This window comes from Typopeltis vanoorti, chromosome 18, assembly GCF_054136105.1.
Source record: "Typopeltis vanoorti isolate ZY-2024b chromosome 18, IOZ_Tvanoo_1.0, whole genome shotgun sequence".
In the NCBI taxonomy this organism is placed as follows: Eukaryota; Metazoa; Arthropoda; class Arachnida; order Uropygi; family Thelyphonidae; genus Typopeltis; species Typopeltis vanoorti.
The window spans coordinates 10346863-10361193 of record NC_143566.1 but is presented as its reverse complement, the minus strand read 5'-3'; the positions used below and the strand labels follow the sequence as shown (position 1 = coordinate 10361193).

Genomic DNA, 14331 nt, shown 5'->3' with positions numbered 1-14331 from the left:
AACCTGTGGGTTGGCAGTTTGAGTCTTCCTTCTGCATTTGTTAGGAATGTCTCAAAATTGGATCAACGTTGGTTCGGCGCTTCCGAAGTAGAACTGTGTGTCTCGGCTAACGAAGACGTTGCTAGTCTGGCTGGCTGAGTGGATGGCTTACTCGCTCTTCAATCGCCACTGGATTCGTATCTCACCGTGGGTTGGATTGTGACCACCCTGCTTTAGGTGGAATGAAATGGCTCTAGAAAAAGTTCAACGTGTGGTTTCCTCAGCAGAATCTCCTGATTATCTTATCTTTCAGTTAACCTACCCTACTGATTGTACTGCGTAACTGGTTGTCGGCCTTTGGTGGTGGTGTGTGTGTGGGGGGGGGGGGGATTCGCATAACAGTGCTAGTTGATGCTAGCTTGACGGTCCTCACGGAAGCATCTGGATGTTGAATTCCACATTCAAAATAGGAATGTGGAATTCAACCTCTTAAAAAGACGGAACAAAAAGAGATCTGCTCAGAGCAGAGCATGTTCAGCTCATATTAGTTGAAATCTCAGAAAAAGTGCTCATCTTTGTGCGAAAAAAATCGCTTATTATCCAGGAAACACACGCATTCGTATGGGAAAAAAGCGTGAATACATTTTAAAAATGATTCCGACTTGTGTACTCCAACCAGTAAGAGCGGGTGGACTATTTACGTTCTCAAACAGAAAAGCGGAACGAGTAAATGCTGTGCATTATTTTTGCGAAACGAACTTAAATAAAAACGACCCTCGTTCAGTAATTAGTTCAGACCAGTTCGAACAGAAATGCCGTCAGTGCGTCATTAGCAGCTGGCTGAAAGGCCTCTGATTTGGTGGTTGTCGAAAGTAGGACACGACACACGAGTAATCGACCTCACCCATTTAAACTCAAATGATAAACAGACTCGTTTAAAAATTCGGAATGAATTTTTGAGAACGTTCTCGTTCAATTAGCCTAACTCTGTGTAATGTTCCGGAAGTATCATTCACGATGCGTGAACTATTATGGAAAAAAAAAAAAAAGATTAAAAAAGATACTACTCTCTTATTTATATCATTAGGGCTCGTTCCAGGAATGCCATCAGCAGTCATGCGCACAGCTCGTCCCCCCCTCTCATTTTATCGCCGTTCATGCGCCATCTTGGAGTCGCATGACAAAAACGCCAAGTCGGAGTGATTTTCAATAAACGTGAATAGGATAAGTAGGGGAGGGGTTCCTATCAGCAGCGTCGGTCTTTCATTCCTCTAATCACATGGCTGTAACATCTAAAAATGCTTCGCAGTGCAAATCGCCTTTTTTTAATGCCCCAACCGGCCATGACCTCCAGCTATATCTGGATACGATTCTGTAACATCCATTGAATAACATGGATAAGAAGTGCTATTCGGTGTCACTATTTCATCCACTCGGCCGGTAGGGAGTTAACAGCTTTACGTATGTTGAAAGAAGCTCATCTCAAATTTATCTTTTTACAAATTCTGTTCTCTGACTGAGTGTGGCTTTGGCCTGGGTTTCGTTTGGTTGGAAAGGACTTCCCAGTTTGAATCCGGTCTGCAAAGAGATTGGCTGATGGGTTGGAATTATGGCCAAAGTAACCAAGACTGCGAGGCAAGTGTGTTATGTCTCTAAGTTGCATGCGTTTGCCTGTTTTGAAAGCCCCTGCAGCTCCGCATGTATGAGAAGAGAAGGCTTTTCCAGCTAAGGAAGTCCCAATCGAACTTAAGATTATTTCTGCTGTTAATCGGGTTTTTCTTCCTTAACAAGGTCAGGTCGAGAACGTACGCAGTTGAAGAATCGTGCGGAAGGAAACACGATGCGGTCCCTAAAAAGTGAATGGCCCTTTAATTACAAGGAAGGGTGATATCATGGGAATAAATTGGCGTTTACTTCACAGTATGAGGCCTAGTCCCCAAGTCAGAAGAAACCAAACCTCAAGAGAACAGACTAAACCTCTTACGATGTACTAAAGATATTTCTACGGTTTGTAAGAATAAGTTTAAGAGCGCAGTTAACTCGACGCTTTCTGGAATGCGAATAATTTAATACGCTTACAAAATTTCGACTCGGTTAGAACTCTGGCATCCATTTTGTCTTCAGCCAAGTGCTTTTATGGAAAGTCCCAGCAGCGTTTCTTAAACCGAATACTTCAGACCCGCACCAAGTACTCTTATCAAAGGCTTCTTATAATTAAGAACGAAACCGGACCTGCTGTCAGTGGAGTTGGGTGTTGCTGATCGGTCAAGTTCTACCCGACAGAGATCGAAAATGTTAAACAGAACTCAAACGTGAAAAACAGTTAATGAACAAAATAATCCTTGAAAACGCCCGAAAATCGTATTCCCTCCCCTCCATTTCGTCTTCTCCGTAGATAACTGTAAAACATCGCGTCTTACAATCGATTGGCTACCTCTGAATTTGTTTGCATGCTTAACGAACCTTCCCCTAGAAATTTCTGCTTAACGAGATCAGAATAAATAGAAACGTTGTGTTCCCCCCATATTCTGGGGAATTTACCCCGTAGATTCCCTCTGAATGCAACATTAATCATCGAGTCAATTGAGAATGTTTTTCGTGTCTTATTCTGCTTAATTTCGTTCTCCTTCAAGAATTTCAGCAAAAGAAAAGGAAGGAAGGAGAAGTGAGCGAAGATGCTTCAAGCACTTCCAGAAGTCGCATCGGTCAAATCGATTTCGATTACTCACTCCTCAAATGTTTCACCTTAAAAATAATTTCCATTATAAAAATCCCTCCCAAGGGTACAAAAAGTGCTCAAACTGCTGGGGGGGGGGGGTCAGTTAGCTTCAGTTTGGAAGCGGCTGACACTGTTAAATTTTTGAAAATGAAATTAGTATAACCGGGGTTAACAAATTATCCAAGACCCTACTCGTCATCTAAACAATTTACTCACTCAAGATCGCCCACTATCTTAACGAGAGGTCTCAATAAGAGTTCCACAAAATATTGCTTTATCGTGGTTGGAGAAGTTTTTTTTTTAATAAATATTCGAATATATACTATCCCCATCTGATATTAATAATCTATATGGATCACGTTATGAAGGAAAGCAGTATTAAACCTGATATCAAAATTGAAAATGTTAATCTCCGCTCTTTGCGTTATGCGTACGATGTTGTACTTCTAAATAAATCCACTAGAAGTCTGCAAGATTCCCTGACTAAAGTGAATAACTCTTGTAATGAATTTGGTATGAAAATTAGCATTAAAAACACAATAAACATAGGCAGAAATATTAAAAACATGAAACTATATCTTGAATGGTAAACCTATAGAACAAAAAAACATTTCAGCTTCTTTGGCACGATTACGATTTTAGTGAACTTTTTTACATTTTTAAACAACAGAATCAACAAAGCTGGTATGTTGGGAAGTCAACTGAATAAATTCATATGAAATAAGAGAGAAATTAGTCGGAACACTAAATTAGCTGTATACAAGACAGTGTTCAAACCAATTTTAACTTATGGATCTGAGAGCTGGGTCAGAAGTAAAACACTTGACCAAAGACTAGAGACCGCAGATATGAGAATCCTAAAAAAGATTAGGGGTGTGAACAGGTGTCATCAATGGCAGTATCATATTAAAAATGTGAGGATATTAGGAAAGAACTTGACATTGTCAGCATCCAGGAATGCGTTAGCAGAGCTAATCTCAGGCGATATGGTCACCTAAACAGAATGGGAGAGGAAAGATTAGCAAAACAAGTGTTCTCTGCCAGGTTGGCAGGAAAACGACCCAGAGGAAGACCAAGATATAGGTGGATTGATACGGTACAAAGTGCCTTAGACGATAGAAATATAAGATCTGATAATACACTGTTAGAAGATAACAGGCTAATTTGGAAGAAAATTGTTAATAGGAAGTTTAATGATGTAACTTTTCATGTAGTATATTATCATAACATCCTGTACATCCCCACCCCGGAAGGAACATATCACGAATTTGATTATGATAAATATTCTGCTTTGTTCATTATGCAGCTACTTGAGACTGTATTTGTCGAGCCCTGAACACAACCATAGCAAAGCGAACGCTACTATGAAGGTTTCACTTGAACAACTAGATTTGAATTTATTTCTTAAGTCTGTTTTCCGTAAAGCGTGTTTGCATCACGTAAATGCTCCAATCATCCGAATAGCATCAGTCGAGTTTGTCTCGTCATCAACGTCTTAATCCTCTCAACTCATTCAGTTCATGGTAAGACAAGTCGAGGCTTGTGGATCCACACACGGTACTAATGTACTATAGGTTGATCAACCAACCTCTTATGTATGGGGGCCAATATATAAAAAAAAAAAAATCTCGGCATGCTGGAACTGTTCAAGTGGGGCAGATTTTCCTCTCCAAAATTCTAAGTGAACTAAAACGATCACTGATGCCCGCTGACTGACCCGAAAGGATCACCGGAACTCATCACTCCTGAGTTACCCCAGGACAGAACATCCAGTGGTGGCTCCACTGAGTAACAAGTAAAACCTAGCACGTAGCAGACCCGCGCTACTCCCTAGAAGCAAGACTAAATACGAACCTTATTAAAACGCTCGCAGTGGAAGCAAAGGTCAAAACTAGGTGCAAATCGTATTAAAAGCCCAGGCAGGATGCTTTAAGCGTCGGGGACTGTAATCTCAGTGGTCAAGCAAGAGAAAGGGAGGAGGAACTTGGGAGTAAGAATAAGTTCACTAGAGATGCACTAAAGAGAAAAGAAGCGGAAGAGGAATAAACGTCCAATCATTGCTTACTGGCCTCGTTGCTTGGCTCAAGAAGAAAATACGATTGAGAGAAATCGACAAGACCGTCAAGGAAGGTGAGGGAAAATTTCTTGGGTCTGGGGGATCCAATTCCCAATTCTGAAGAAACTTTTTGAAAGATGAGCATAGTTCAGTCAGTGAAGAGAAGTGGTGTCAGGAAATTGAGCTGCCACTGGAGTTCCTCGGCCTACTAAGTCGTAATAGGATATCCCGTTGTACACAATGAGTGCTTGAGCTTCCTGGCCTTTCTGCAAAAAGCTGCTCTTTTTGCCTTGAGCCCTTTCTCCAACCGAATCATCCAGCTTCCTGGAAAGATGAAGTCCAGACTTATAATTCATTTAGCGGCCTGAAGAGAAAGACGCAAGTCGAACACACTTCGTTACAGAAGTCTGTTGTTCGAGGATGGATCGATAAATCAGCGATTCCCAATATCAGCAGCGCCTAACCGCAGGGAACATAAGAACAAAGGCACAGGATCTAGATGATGCTAGAATAGGATTCAAATAATGTTTTTCTTGGTTGTGGGTGGAGAAAATCCTTTTCTTTATTTGATTGATTAGCAGCTAGAGAATGTCGATGGACATCAACGAAGTCCATCGACACCAACGTTTCTCGACTCACATGGAACTCTTCTTTGGATCAGCTCGACTCTGATGTCGTATGCCGCAAATCGACCAATTAGAAGCATTAGTAGAATCTCTCTCTTCCCCACCACACACAAAGATGACATCCGAGCGCGAACTGGAAGAGACGGAGAACAGAATGCATTCACCCGATTAATTTTAGCAAAGAAGCTTCTAAATTTCCACTTTCACGAGTGTTTCTAGGGGGCAGCATATTTCACTACGTGGGAGAAGTTGAGATTTGATGTTACTGCTGAGCAGATGAGATCGTTCAACGGTCTGCCTGTTTCGAAAATGGATTATTCTTACGAATAACTCGGCTTCATTTCCAAAATCCCTCTCAAGGGTACTCGTATGTGTTGGTTGTGTAATTCCATGTGTCCCGGCCCGAATGAAGAGAAACCTTTCCAGTCGATGCACCCAGTTGTTGCGTAGTCCCCATGTCTCCGTTGCAGACACCAAACGACTTGAGAGGGGGTTTCCGACAGTAAAGAAAACATCGGTCAGCTGCAGTCGTGTTTCCCTCAAAACGCAGTGGGCAGCAATGCAATTGCTGGTTCGTTCTTATGGGTGAAGGCGGATTCCCGGCGTTGCCTTCCTTGGTGTCAGAAGGTGAAGGATTTCTTGCAATAAACCATTTTTGCACCCATCGGCGCAGCAGAATAAAGACATTGCAATTAAGTTATAATTATTCAGAACTTTCATATTTTTTCATTTCCTTAAGTGTAAAATCCTTTAATTACTTCCTTCGTTCTCTTTTAAGTCATCAGAAATTAACTTTTTTTTTTCTTATTTCAGCTCTGATCGTCCGTTTTCTCACGAAAAGATTCATTCACGAGTATGATCCCACTTCAGGTGAGTATTCTCTGCACCCCCTCCCCATTTAACATTTTTGTGTCGCGCGAATTGCTTAACAAAACTTCCTCTGCTGAAAATCATTCTTTCGTGGCCATCGCTGCTGGGCAAAGATTGCGTTATTGGGTGTGTTTCCCGGTTGGTTGACGTCTCACCACTTCCACCTCAGAGTTTGTTAATGTTCGAACCTCACGAAACACGCCCGTGCCTCGCCACTCGCCGTTTTCAAGAAGTGTTTGAAAACACTTCGTTTTGTTTTCTGAACGAAGTGTTTTGAAAACAAAACAAGTTCGGTCTTGTTGGCGTGAAACTGATGTCCTTGCGTGAACTGCAAATATTCTGTAAATTGCAGGGGCGACACTTCAGCTAAAGTGTTATGTTCTGGTTCAGCTGAAATTCCCAGTTAGCGGGCCGTGGAGCTGGTTTGGTCTCGCGATATTTGAGACGGAAACCATAAATACTCGTGCGATACCCAACTCCTTCCATGGGTACTTGCATACCGCGTGATTTCTCGCACTCCGGCTAGTAGCACGAATTGACCGGATGACTGCAGTTATGAAAATGTTGCAATGGAAACGTCGTTCCCGGATAGTTTCCGACGCATTCATAATTCCATCGTAATTTGAAAGAAGTCGTGTGTAAGTGCGGGAGGATTTCACTTCGCTTACTTGCAGCTGCAACGAACATTTTAAGTTTTGCAAAACGAGCTAAGAGAAGAGCAAAGCGTTCGTATCCAGGTTACACCTTTAAAGCACGATCTCATCGTCCCAACGAAAGATTTGCCTGCAAATGAAAAGGAGCTCCGACATTCCCGCCCGGTCAAATCGCACTTGAATGAAGCGGGATTTCGCCTGCAAAACTGTTTTTATGGTTCGTGATTATAACGAGTACGTGGAGGGTGTACACGAGCATTTGAATGAAGACAAACGAAGCGAGTATTGGCGATGAGACCGAGTACGTTTCCGACAATATAACGAAGCTGTTCCGTACCTTAGTGACATTGTCGGAACGGAGAAAATGCCACCTGCTTCTGGCTCGGTGTTGGAGATGCGTCTCAAGTCCTGGAAGAAAAAGTGCACGAGCTTATTCAAAGGATTGTTGGAAGTCTTCAAGAACATTCGTGTGGGGCTGCTTTGTGGTGATTTGAAAGGAAAGAAGCGCCGGCGAGGATTATTCTAACAACATCTTAATTTAAAAGAAAAACGTAATGGCAGACATGAAGCAACGTCGAAAATGGAAAGAGAAACAGAGGAGGAAATGAAACAACTAAGATGGCATTCCATCTTAGTGGAAAGTGTTGAAAGAATCAAAGGAAAAGTCGGATGCTGCCATTAAAAGCAGCAGCGAAACGCACACTTAATAGTCGCACTTGCGTTGCAGCCGATGCCTCCTTCGGTATTAAATATTCAATTCAACGTGAAGATACGAAGTGCCACTGTGAGCTGCCAGTGGCACTTCGTATCTTCACGTTTATCGTTGAGCGAGTTTCGGAGAATCAGGCGTGAACATTCTGTTTAATTGCAGATCGCGATATCTAACAAAAGCCACAAATAATCAAATTCCACTTCGTAGGTATTTTAATTCGCGTAACAAGGTGGTGCGCGTTTGTTATTTTAAAAGGCAAGCAGCGACACTATCATTTTCTTTCTGTCGCGAGTCATTTTCACGAGCTGTTTTATTTGATTTTCTCCCGTGTTGATCTTGTTCGATGCCATCGCGAAACTGCCGCTGAAAGTCATTTAAAAATACAGGAAAACTTCGCTTAACGCGAATTCGATACGCGCGATAATTAATTGGCGCGATTGAGTAAAATGATACCATTTACCCGCTTTAAGCGAGTGATTAATCAGTTAACACGATTTTTTTACGGTATGCGAAAATTTTTGTGGCCAATCTGCAGCGAGAGGAAAAGCTGGAAATCATTAAGAGACATGAAAGTGGCGTTAGTAATACAATGATTGTTCTAGAACAGGGATACAACGAGTCTACTGTTGGGATTATATTAAAGAATACAAAGAACAAGGAAAAGCTGCTGCTGCTTGTTTAAGCATGCAGATCACCCGAAATAGAAGCCACTTAGTGATCGAGATGGAGCGTCTTCTATCACTCTAAATTGAGGATTATAACCAATGAAAGAAAAAAAAAACTCTTAGTACAGGGAATATTCAGGCAAAAACCCTCAATATTTTTACTTCATTGAAACAAACCAAATTTCAAGAGGAATGTGAAGCTTTACTTGGATTTAGGATGGTTTGACCGTTTTAAAATCGAGCTGGACTAAATAACATAAGAATAACTGGGGAATCTGTTAGTGCTGATAAAGATTCTGCGGCCAAGTTTCCTGAAGAATTGCAAAGGATAATTCAGGAGGGTGATTATGACGATCGGCAAATATTCAATCGACGAAAATGGTCTCTTTTGGAAGCGTATGCCAACCAAAACTTTCCTCGCTAAAACTGAAGCATCTCAACCAGAATACAAAGTATCTAAAGATCATCTTACGCTTTTATTAGGAGGCAATGCAGAAGGCGACTTTAAACTCAAGCCTAAGTTAGTTTATCGTGGCCAAAGTCCAAGATCTAACATTATCGAAGAAATCAACACAATTGGAAAAGAACTTGGATTTAATGAATTGGATAATAAAGATGTGAGAAACTTGCTCGATTCCCATTCAGAACAGTTAAGCGAGAATGATCTCCTTCAGCAAGACCAGTGGTTCCCAACCTTTTTCTCCGCTTGTGTACCCCTTTTAAACCCTTTCTATAAGTTGTACCCCTTGTTTGTAAAATGGTGGTGATTCAAACTTAGCATTTATTGTTCCAGAACTAACGTTTTGCATTTTCTTTACTTTACTTGTTTTTCCGCCATTACTGATTATTTTTCGTGTACCCCTGAACGGCCCAGCGCGTACCTCCTGGGGTACGTGCTGGGCAAGAAGCTAACTGCAAAAGAACTTGAAATAGTTTTCAATCACATTGAACATGCTAAGGAAATTTTGTCTGATCCTGATATAGAACGAAGCTTCCAAGTCTGCCGAAATCTTGATGAAACGATCGTCAGTTATCGCAAATTGCATGACAAGATGAAACACGTCGAGCACGATTCAAACCTCTTTACTTATTTTTTTTGTAAAAAAGTAGCTCAATCAAATGTTTAGACATTAAATAAAAATTTAAGCAATTGATTTTTATTTTAACTTTGATGATTTTATCCTCTAGTATTATGCTGTAATTTTTTTTCCAAATTCACGCTAACTGATGAAAGAATTATAATTATTCGAATTCTTTGTCTTCGCTTAACGCGATGTCGCTTAGCGCGCATTATTAATTAATCGCGTTAAGCGAGGTTTTCCTGTAGTTAATTTTTAATCAAATGGCTCCAAATAATTGGATATCATTTCGAGAAATGTTATTTCAATTTTGATAAACTGGAATTTAAAGATAAGGGGGAGGGGAAGTAGAAAACATGTCAAAATGTCGAGTTTTGTGAAATGTGTAAGTCCGAGTGCGATTATGACTCAGCATTGCGACGAGTGTTTGACTGGCGTCATTTTAATGAAATCCGTGCAGAAATCTGAATTCGACATTTTAAGAGAAGGCTGAACCTCGCTTTTAGCCAGAAGCATTCGTGGATTCAAAATAAACAGAAGTGAAAAAATGGATTATTTTCCACTTCCTTCTGCAAAAGAATTTCTTCTCGGTGACGCCCACAACACCTTTCAACCATTTCACGTCTTTTTCGATGTAATTACGACGAAAGCTTAGCAAAAATTAGATCGATAACCGTTTCCATTTCGAATTCGTTAACTGGCAGAAATGACAAGCGGTTTGGATTCAGGTTATTGTCGCAATAATTTCAAGTCCGCGCTGTTTGGATCGAGATCCAACTGATTATTTGGGAGCTCGCATTAAACATTCCGAAGCACCGAACTTAAATTAAGAATCTTTGAGGGCTCATAAAATGGAAGTATTTGAACTGATTTCAACGGATGGATTCGGGTTAACGCATTCTCACGTTCGTGTTTTTGCAGAGGACGTTTATGCGTACAAAACAGAAGTGGACGGACGGAAAGTGGCGATGAAGATAATGGATACGGCAGGCCTGGTAAGTAGACGATTTCTTCGCTGCTTTCATAACCCCCGATGATTTGAGCAATGACCTAACTAGCGAGTCCACACTATCTCAATCAGCTTTCTGAAGCTTTTTTTTTTTTTTTTCAGGGATTTCAGATTTCTTCTCGAAAATAAAAGGGGTGTTCGCGAGTGTTAATTACGATAGAATCTGGTGGTCAATGTGTGAAGGTCAACAAAAATACGAATAAGTTGAAGACGAATATTTAAAACGACGTGTGTTCATCGCATGTTTGTGGCCCTCATTAAAATACGGGACTGATGAAGTGGAGGTTATCGAAACTTCATTTTCATGGAAGAATTCTTTCAGAGGTCGGATGAACGCGCAACACATTTCATAAACATTTCTCTCTTAGACGATGAGAAAGGAAATAACTGCAAATAACAAAGAATGCGCTTTTGTATGAATTTCGCGTCTTCTATTATGGGTTACGGGGTTGCGAAGCAACGACTCATGTTCTTATGCCTTAGTGCGGAAGGATAATCTTTCCCATCTGATGGCAAAATAACGAGGTTGCCAAAATGCTGCGAGGTTCAAAAATGTTTCTTTATTCGTTTATTATCAGTAGCATGCAGTTGGTGTGTTCTGTGAAATGTCCTTTTTGCAGCGATGACGTCCCATTTACTGAACAGCGAAATTCATCGAATTACTTCCTGTTTTGAATGTTTTTCTGCACGTTCACTGAGATACTTCAAGGGGAAGGAAACCACCGGATTTTCTTTAGAAATTTGAAGCTACACATCATGGCGTTTATTGAAACGCCTGTTATGTTACCAGTTATATAACTGGGAAAAGGGGAAAAAATAAAGAAAAAACGTTGTGCGAGTGAAATGCATTTTATTTTGCTGCGCTGGATGAGAATGCCAACATTTCTTCATGCAGACCTATCGGCAGCTCTTCTTTTTTAAGGACGTCCGACAATTTTAGGGATGATACTGCCTACTCCTCCCCCCCACTTCCTCATAAAGCTAAAGTAACTTGGAAAATCTGAATCCGGTTAACTCCTGAACAAGCCTTTACCAGCATTCTGTTGCTGGCACTTGGTAAACTTTTGAAGGATTCTCTCAGCATATATAAAAAATTCGCGTTTTAGTCCCCCCCCCCCCATTACCAGCAGAAAGAAAACTGCGAGGATTACTCAGGGAAAGGAGTTCAGAAGCAACTTCGTATTGTCCTTTGACGGTTAATGCACGCAAGTCCACACGTTTTCTGTAGCTTGAGAACACCGAAGGGGCCTACGGAATCCCGAAAAATATTTCACGTGAATCCCGCTCACCAAGAGCCGTTAATTACAGTGCTTTGCTATGAACACCGTGAGTGGGCTTCGTTTGCTCGAATGAGCAAAAACGGTCTCGTTTTAATTATCTGGAAAATAAGAAAGGATCCTCCGTCTGATGACCTTTCGTCAAAAATAAAAGCAGTTGCTACAACATACAGGGTTTGTACTGTCCGTATACGGTACCCTGGTACAAAGTTCATGGTATCTGATCAGATACGAAGACTATCATCTCCGATGACACACGTACGCCCTCCGCCGCAGAATAACGGACCGCTTGAGTGTGGTTCGCCGAACGAGCGCCTTCCACTTGTTGCCATGGCTGCTGGATTCGAATCCCATAGAACATGTCTGATATTACATGGATCGAGAAATCGGGCTGTTTGAATCCTCCATCTCAAATGTGGATCTGTGGAAGCTGCACCACAGGATGGCTTCCCACAGGATCTGTGGGAAGCCATCCTGTGGTGCAGCTTTCTTCCTACAACGTTCAAATTCTTATGAAGTCCACGTCATCACGGCGCGTGGAGGCAATTCCGGTAGCAAGAGCGAGGAAAGGGGGAGGATATCAATTACCAGGATGATGGTCATGTTGCTGGACGGTGTACTTTCACCTCTTTTATGTTCTGCAATATCATACAAAAATGGAGTCCCTTTTTGTTTTTGTACGTTTAGCATTTCGACCTGCACAGTTTCTTATTTGAACACAACGAGCACGTTTCATCCACTTGCTGGGTTCATTTCAGCAGATAATTCGGACTCTTCTGGTAACGAGGTTTCTCACGATCACGTGCAATCTAAATATCTGTACTACCTCCTCCATAATTGTTTTAAGAAGAACGAAAACATCGCAATTAATCCTGATTTCAGGAAAGATGGAATCAAAATTGAAAATTATTCGTTTTTCAAACATTTAGTTGGAAAACTTGAGGTTTAAACAAGGGCCTGTATCGGTACGTAAGCGAGTCGCTTTCTGTTTTCCAGCCGACGTATTGTGAATTCGAATCTCACTGCTTGCGATTATCTTTAGATGGGAGACGAATTTGATCGTCCTGTTTGACCCCCCCCCCACTTCGCATAAGTGAGGCTTGAAGTGGCGTGAAAGCATTCCTGTTGGGTCCGGAGATTATCTATTTAGTCCACTGCGGCACTAAACGTACTTCGGGTTTACAGCCTCTTTGTGAGATTCACCAAAAACCTTAAAGTGCTCTCTTGAATGATTGGCGACCTCTTCTATAAAAGTAACTCAGCTTAATTCCACATTGCAATGCCCATCAAAATTGCGTAGTTGGCTGCGATCTCGCATAACATGTAAGGAGAGAGAGAGATTGCCTCTATTTTTTTCTAATATTCATAAATGTAGATACCCCGAATTTTTTTTTATGGAGAGAAATTCTAAAACGCTTATGGCGCTCGTACACCCCTACAATTAAATTTTTGCCATTCATGATGTGGAACAGCTGATCGCGAAGATTGTCAGTCCATGTCTCGCGCCAATCAGTCCAGGTGTTTTCACTTATGACATTAAACAATCCAAACGTACAGAGTTTTTGAGTTCGGTTCAGGATTGAAACTGCTCTGTGGATTTTCTAACGTGTTCTGTCAACTGCTGGGTCAAAAAGGCTTTTCGGATTTGAGACTTCAATAATCCCAATTGTTATTTTTTTTATATATATACTTCATGTTTTTCTTATTTTTATATTTCACACCCAGAACACACACTAACTACGATGTTACGGCTCACTTCTGCTTCTTCAAATGTTTTTTATTTCACTTTGCTTAATTAGTGCTTTGCAATTACTCGCGATTTTTTGAGTGCTTCGACAATTAATATTTTATCTGTTTTACCACCAGGTGGAGCGCACAGTTCACAAGCGCGAGGAGCAGATTCACTGGGGAGATGGGTACCTACTCATTCTGTCGTTGACGTCTCGAGACTCCCTGAGGGACCTGATCACGATTGGAGACCACATCGATCACGTGGACGGAAACAACAAGCCGAAAGTGCTCGTGGCCAACAAACGGGATCTGGTGCACGCTCGTGAAGTCACTTCGGTCGAAGTTCATGAACTGGCACAGAAGTGGAGATGCCGAGCATTCGAAACGGCAGCAACAGAAGAGTACGCGTCCGTCGCAGAACCCTTCCTTTGTCTATACCGAGAAATCAGGAAACAGAAGGAGCAGACCGGAAAGTTCCCGGCCGCTTTGAAACTGGATAAAGAGATCGTGTTAGCCGACGTGAACAAACGGTACAGGAGTCGCCTCTTCACACGGTGATCGAGCAGCAGCCATCTGTGAACGAATCCTGTACATACTCGGGTGTATTTAGTTGCATTAAACGTAAGTATCTGTTCATTCACGAGTCTGTTTTCTTCGCGCGGGTTACGTAGTGAATAGTGAAAACTGCGCACACCTCTGCACGAACCACAAATGATGGAACTTCAAGTTTGGTGAAATCGATATAATTGCTCCTGACCTCCGATTACTCAGCAGCCAACAAAATCGCGTCAACACCACACACAAACAAAGAAAAGTATGTGTTGTCGTATGTTATCATCGATGTTTGTTCCTGCGTACGAAATGAACAAAATTTACAAAAAAAGGCGAACAACAAAAAATGCAAGATTGGTAAAAGTAATAAGCGTCCAATAATATCACTTCCGGTGACGTAAAT

At 41.5% G+C, this 14331-nt stretch overlaps 1 protein-coding gene across 2 annotated transcripts in view; it reads left to right on the top strand.

Annotated features, from left to right (window-relative positions):
• The window catches only part of LOC150096486 (ras-related and estrogen-regulated growth inhibitor-like), a 38766-nt gene extending 24754 nt beyond the window's left edge, over positions 1–14012 (top strand). For both annotated transcript variants that reach the window (XM_090408068.1, XM_090408069.1), the window contains 3 exons: positions 6194–6250; positions 10281–10354; positions 13512–14012. In XM_090408068.1, coding sequence (XP_090264194.1) covers positions 6194–6250; positions 10281–10354; positions 13512–13934 — 554 coding nt within the window. In that variant the 3' untranslated portion in view covers positions 13935–14012. The remainder of the gene's footprint in view (positions 1–6193; positions 6251–10280; positions 10355–13511) is intronic.
• Positions 14013–14331: the final 319 nt, after the last annotated feature.